General features: G+C 44.4%; 1 protein-coding gene across 1 annotated transcript; it reads right to left on the minus strand.

The window, feature by feature from the left end:
• Positions 1 to 545: 545 nt before the first annotated feature.
• Positions 546 to 5,856, minus strand: LOC127345018 (protein NRT1/ PTR FAMILY 8.1). The gene is made up of 4 exons (XM_051371416.1): positions 5,715 to 5,856; positions 5,406 to 5,544; positions 4,521 to 5,247; positions 546 to 1,518 (listed from the first exon to the last, which is right to left on the minus strand). The coding sequence occupies exons 2-4, from the start codon at positions 5,509 to 5,511 to the stop codon at positions 687 to 689; spliced, it is 1,665 nt and encodes a 554-aa protein (XP_051227376.1). The 5' UTR covers positions 5,512 to 5,544; positions 5,715 to 5,856; the 3' UTR covers positions 546 to 686.
• Positions 5,857 to 6,254: the final 398 nt, after the last annotated feature.

Consider the following 6,254-nt stretch of genomic DNA (forward strand, 5'->3'; position numbering starts at 1 on the left):
TCAAACCGATTAACGGAAGGAAGCTAAGTTGCGCCATGTGATCTGCAGGTCGTGGCCAGCCGGCCAGCTTTCCGAATTTGATGCGACTGTTTCGATGTGGCTGATAAGGCTTAAAAGCGGCCACTGGCGCTAGCAGTCACTGGCGCTGCCTGATGCTATTATCCAATTATTATTTTAACCGTTAGGAGCTCCTCGAGCGCACTGCCTGCAGCTGCATGGAGTTCCATGCTGTGTCTTCAAGGAGATGCGGCCGTGATTTTTACAGCGGTGCGGATCGGCCTTCCTGCACGTCAGGCATTTCACAAATTTATTGTTTGCTGTCGTTCTATGGCTTCAAGGCTTGGATGTACATAGGTTAACGGATGAATTTCATAGTTAATATTCAATACCAAGAAATATGATAGTACAATGTTTTGTCATTGCAAAAGATATCTACCATCCTTTGCTCTCTATGACAAAAATTTCACCATCAAGATAGTTCTTTCTCTGAAGTAATTTCCTTATGTTGGCTTCGTTTTTTTTTTCTTTACTTAGACAGTTAAGCAAAGCAAGCAAACCTTAATCTGATATATATCACGTACTTGAAAGACCATGTCAACCAGAAGGTGTGAATATAGATGACAGCCATATAGATAAACAACACTGCAGAGTTACTAATAATGGCACAACATTCCCCGTCTTCTAGTTCAATCAACGGTCTTCTTGTAGTTGTACCATCGTGCGACGACCAGGTAGGCACTGAAGTTGCCGACACAGAGCACGGCGAGCAGCCAGAAGAAGTAATCCAGATGCCCGTCATTGATGTCGTCAGGAATCCACCCAGATCTCCCACCCCTCGCCGTGGCGCGCACCACAACGGCCACGATTGCCGAGCTGGCGTAGTTTCCGAGGGCGAACGCTACGCTAGGAAGCCCTGAGCAGACGCTGCGCATGGTGTCCGGCGCCTGCTCGTAGAAGAACTCGAGCTGTCCGATGAACGTGAACACCTCTGCCGCGCCCACCACCACGTACTGTGGCACCTGCCAAAAAATTGACATGGGCACGTACTCCGCACCGTCCGCATCGATGTACGTACCGTGGCGCGCGAGAACACGGCGGCGGGCCACCTCGAGCACGCCCGCGAGCAGCATGGTGATTGTGAGCACGACGAAGCCGATGCCCATGCGCGCTAGCGGCGTGAACCCTCGGTTGTTGCCAGTGAGACGGCGCACGAGAGGAACGATGACACAGTCATAGAGCGGCACCCAGATCATGATGCTGAGGGTGTCGAAGACGGAGAGCACGGCGGCGGGCACGCGGAAGCTGCCGAGGCGAGGGTCCAGGGTGTCTCCCTGAAGGATGAAGGTTGTGGACATCTGCGTGTATGCCGCCGCAAAGATGATGCCACAAGCCCACACCGGCAACAGCCTGAGCACGCACTTGAGCTCCTCCACCTGCGTCACCGTGCACAGCCGCCACGGGCTCGCCGGCCACACCCTCCTGTCGCCCTCCATCTCAACCGCCGCCTTGTCCAAGAACCTGTTTCATCATTAGTCAATCGATTAACAATTGGCCAGTCCAAGGTATACTCCACATGTCGATTTTCTTTGTTTAGACTTCAAATTGGAGAATATCCCAGTTGTTTACACCATGCAGAATCTTGGGCAATCTTTTGTTAGGCGGCTCCCTGGAAGCATGCTGAACTATTTTGATCGTCAATTCTATAAATAGACGTGCATGAAATCGTGGCCATGAAATCTTGGTTATGAGGTCATCATCAAATGGGCGGCGTCGGTAGAGACTGCTTGTACAAAACAGGATGCAGGAAAACAAAAGAAAGGAAAACAAAATGCGGAATGGACTAGGCGACAAACTTCTATCTAGTGTTATAAGATCTCTCGTAAGAAATGGAATGTCGGTGCCGTGTACACCCTCCTCACAGCGTGGCATGTGCGTTCTGCTATTTTACTCATGCCAATTATCCTACTCCCTCCATTTTTATATATAAGGTCACAAACTTACATTGTAGATACCAAGAAAGCACAACTAACTAATAAATAATATAAGTATTAATGTGAAAATGCTCTCCTATTTTGGGCTAATTGAACATGTTGTATGTGGTGCCTCTTTTCTATATGGTTGTATTAAACTTTTGCGTTAACTAGCATAGTGGTTCTGGCAAATGCGAGGGCACCATCTTTCGTTACCAGAAAGTGCAGAGTTTAATTTCCGTTTAATACTTTATTTTGGAATTTATATGATGTGATACGGAATAATACTTCCTCACAACCACCGAAAATATTATTCTGGACAATCAGGAGACCCCAATGCCAGGTAATATCTTTAATATTCAATCTGTGGGCGATTGAGTATTATGTCAATGCTGAAAAGTCCTATTTTAGTGACCACATGTGTGCTTGCATGTGATATTGGCCTAGTGGTCTTTCATATGTAATAACAAACTAGATTTGTTTAATTAACTGGATAAAAAATACCTTCTCTCCATTATAAAGTGAGACATTGAAACAATGAGAACTTCCATTTTATTCATGTTTTAAAACCTTTCTCCCTCTCAATAACTTACACTCTTTTCAAATACATGTCATTCTATACGTGACAATGTCTCTTCAATGAAATTGATGATTATTTTATATATGAATATGCTTCATTACATTGAAGATAACTTAGTGATATTGATTTATTTTCAATATTTTATATAGTATATATATAGGTCGATGGTCGAAGTTAGAGAAACTTTTCTAAAGAATAGGGAACAATAACTTCTAAACGATTGCAGTAAATGGAGAGTAAATGGTGCCAAATTTTTGTATTGGATGCTACTTACTTCGGCTACATGCAAATATACACCCCTCCTTCATAAGCAAGGATACAAAACCATAACTAGACTGTTTTGCATATATGGAAAATAATTCAATGAATTTCCTTAAGCAACATGTGAGAAGGTGTCACAACAGTTGTGCATGAATACATATCAGTGTGAGAAGCATCTAAGATTTGCTAAAGGGAGGTTAAGTATATCCTTTGGTATATTGCAAGGGATTAAGCACCCATATTCAGTTGTGCACTTGCTTAAGGCATTAAATCGACCAATCGGTATCAACGAATTTCACCACTACAAGCATGATTCCAGCCATATGTGTTATTAGACTATTTATCCTCGGGAAAGAAGCTACTGCTTTCATATGAATGTTCGTGATCAGGTTATATTTCCATTAAGTTGTTTATTTGTTATAAAAACATGTCAATGGATGACCGATAAGACATTCAAATCTTCATATTTCACTCTTACTTTCCTCTTTCATTGTTCATTATTTTTTTCCCACACCGAATGTGGTATAAATATTTTGAAGCCATTCGAGAAATAGTTGCATCCTATTTTTTTGCTAATTTTTCTATGTTGTTTTAATTAATTTTAAAAATAATAAAATGATAATTATATTATTACTAAGTTAACGATATTTATTTGATGTCCAATATTAATATTTAAATTTAAATTTAACCTGATCTATGAATTTTATTTACCACCTCTATTTTAACAACATAAGGTGTGCAAATTTAGTCAAATGTCAAATCATACAAGATGGACCTAAAATATTATGACAAATATAGACGTCTATAATATTTAATAAGTACAACATGAAACTATATTTAATGGTCCATCTACTGATATGATATTTGTATATTGATGTGAATTTTTTCTATAAGCACGATCAAACAAACAGAACTACGGGCCTTATAGAATGGAGGGAGTAGTAAATATGGATTTGCTAAATTTTATTATCATCTTGAACTTTACATATAAATTAAGTTGTATTCTCTGTTGACCCAATAAGATATTTAACTGCCAATAGTTCCGCAGACTACTTGAATCATAACTTTAACCGGTGATCAATGTAATATATGTGCAGAGGTTGATTATTTAGTTTACATTGGATACATCTGTCCGCGGATGTTCACGTGTAAATTACGTAAATACATATTGGCTACTTTTACACATATGGTCATATTTGCTTCCTCTTAATATTTCAGTAGGAGCTATTTGAAATTTCCGGTAGATGGACTCCTTAATTAACACGCAGCAGTCGATTTTTTTAGGCCAGCAGCCTATATTTGATTAGCCGTTTAGGCCAGCTGGTCCAGATGGAATGCATTGGATCGATCGGCGGTTTTTCTAGCCTTTCGTTCTTACATTGTACGTGCTATGCTGTTCTGCTCGACTTTTGTTTGTTCATTTTTACGTGTCCGCAGATGAGTTTTTGGTAGCCAGCCTATGTTAGGTAACTCCTTGACACTGTAGGATAATTTTTGGAGAAAAAAAAGATGATGCACTTTTACTATGGTTGATGTCACAAAGCGCGCTACTAGCTAGTATGTGCCTTGAGTGAGCCATAGCTGATAGCTCAATGAAGAAAAATCTGCACCTGACGGAGACTAGCTACGAGTACGAGCCTACATGTAGTAGAGGTGAAATATATCAGTGTAAGTGGAAGCTAACCCTAGCTAGCGAGACGAGCGCTGACCTGAACTGGTCGGTGTGCACGAGGCGGCGGCTCCCCTGTATCGTCGACACGCCATCGTCGCTGGCGCACTCGTGCAGAAGCGCGGCGTCGTCCGGCGCCTCAACGTCCCACTTCCTGACGGCGGCGACTACTACCTGTGCGATCCTGGTGGCCGGGAACCCCCCCGGCGGCTGGTTCCTGCGGTACGCGCTAGTGCCAGCCATGAACAGCGCGACGGCGAGCACGCTGAGCAGGGCCGGGATGCCGTAGCCAAGTCGCCAGCCGTGGGCGGTCTGCACCCACACCAGCACGGTGCCGCCGACTAGCGAACCCACGTTCATGGAGAAGTAGAACCAGTTGAAGAAGGAGCTCTGCTGCCCGCGCTCGGACTCGTCGTCGCCGAATTGGTCGGCTCCGAACGAGACCATGACCGGTGACAGCGCGCCGCCCAGGGCTACCAGGTACAGCCCCGCGTAGAATACGGCGCTCTGCAGCGCCGCCGAGGCGCTCGCCGTCACCAGCCCGTATCCCGCGACGGAGATGACGAGGAAGAGGGTGATGGTCCAATATCTGCCGAGGAAGGAGTCGGCGAGTAAGGCGGCGGCGAGCGGCGTGATGGAGCTGGTGCCCATCCAGTTGGTGACGCTGTTCGCCGCGGACTTGCTGCCCGCGTGCAGCTCCACCTGGAAGTAATTCACCAAGTTCGTCGACAAGCCGAAGTAGGACGTGTTCTGCAAGCAGTTGTTCACTGCTCATCGTACGTGCATGCATGATCAATCGAACAGGCAAACGTTAATCATAGATTTTTTTTTTAGAGAATTAAGCGTACACATGAGACATGATCGATCACATGACACGACTCGACAGGAAAGAGAAGAAAACAGAGAAGGCTGCAAGTACTGTTACCGAGAAGCAAAGTGCAGCCCCACGAGCTCCGGCGATCATTCCTGGACGTCCGGCGATCGCCATCACCACCATGCGAGCCTTTTGATTCTACTTCTACAGCTTCCATGGCCTGAACTCTGAACAGTTCGATCGGGTGACCCTGCAGATTTACCATTTTCAGGGACATGGCTACACTCACATCTCAAATTGTTGCTGACAACGTATCTATATGTGATGATTTAACACCCCTTTGATGACAGAAAGATATTAGCAAGGTCGAGATCGGAGTTGAGTCTAGCACTCCAGATAGAGTGTTTCAAGAATACATACCTTGTGATTATATTGATTTCGCCCCTTGCTGGCCGATAGTGCTCTTTTCGTTGCCGATCTTCCTTTGCAGCTCCTGCACCCTACGTTCTCTCATATATATAGGCTGTTAACCACGAGTTGGCATTTTGGCTAGCTAGCTGCTCTGTATGGTGCCACTTGAGAGTTGAGAGTGAGAGCGGTGATGCTAATTAATGGGCAATAATGTCGATCGACTGAACATGTATACAGCGGGACATGCATTGTTGAAGTGGTCACGGCCCATAATTAAATGCTACTTAATGGTGCAATATCGACTGCGCAAATCTGTACCAAGCGCACAGATTTTTGGTTGCATTATACTAGCATAGGAGCGGGCAGATGTCGTGTTGTATCGCGGAACAACATGTACAACATGTAGGGCATGCACAATACTCCCCATCATGCACAATATCGACTGCCTCCTCTAGATCATGGGAAGTGGTATGAAAATTTACAAAGCTTTGGCCTGAAAAATCGAAGAAACAAAAGAGAGGTGCTGAATAAACAATGATCAGTTGTGAC

This window comes from Lolium perenne, chromosome 3, assembly GCF_019359855.2.
Source record: "Lolium perenne isolate Kyuss_39 chromosome 3, Kyuss_2.0, whole genome shotgun sequence".
NCBI classification, from domain to species: domain Eukaryota; kingdom Viridiplantae; phylum Streptophyta; class Magnoliopsida; order Poales; family Poaceae; genus Lolium; species Lolium perenne.

What these genes read in the sequence shown, in the direction of transcription:
- LOC127345018 (XM_051371416.1), bottom strand. Translation starts at nt 5,511, where the DNA reads ATGGAAGCTGTAGAAGTAGAATCAAAAGGCTCGCATGGTGGTGATGGC. An exon ending in GGGCTGCACTTTGCTTCTCG is followed by an intron (nt 5,248 to 5,405) that starts GTAACAGTACTT and finishes TACGATGAGCAG; the next exon opens with TGAACAACTGCTTGCAGAAC. An exon ending in GTGCACACCGACCAGTTCAG is followed by an intron (nt 1,519 to 4,520) that starts GTCAGCGCTCGT and finishes ATGATGAAACAG; the next exon opens with GTTCTTGGACAAGGCGGCGG.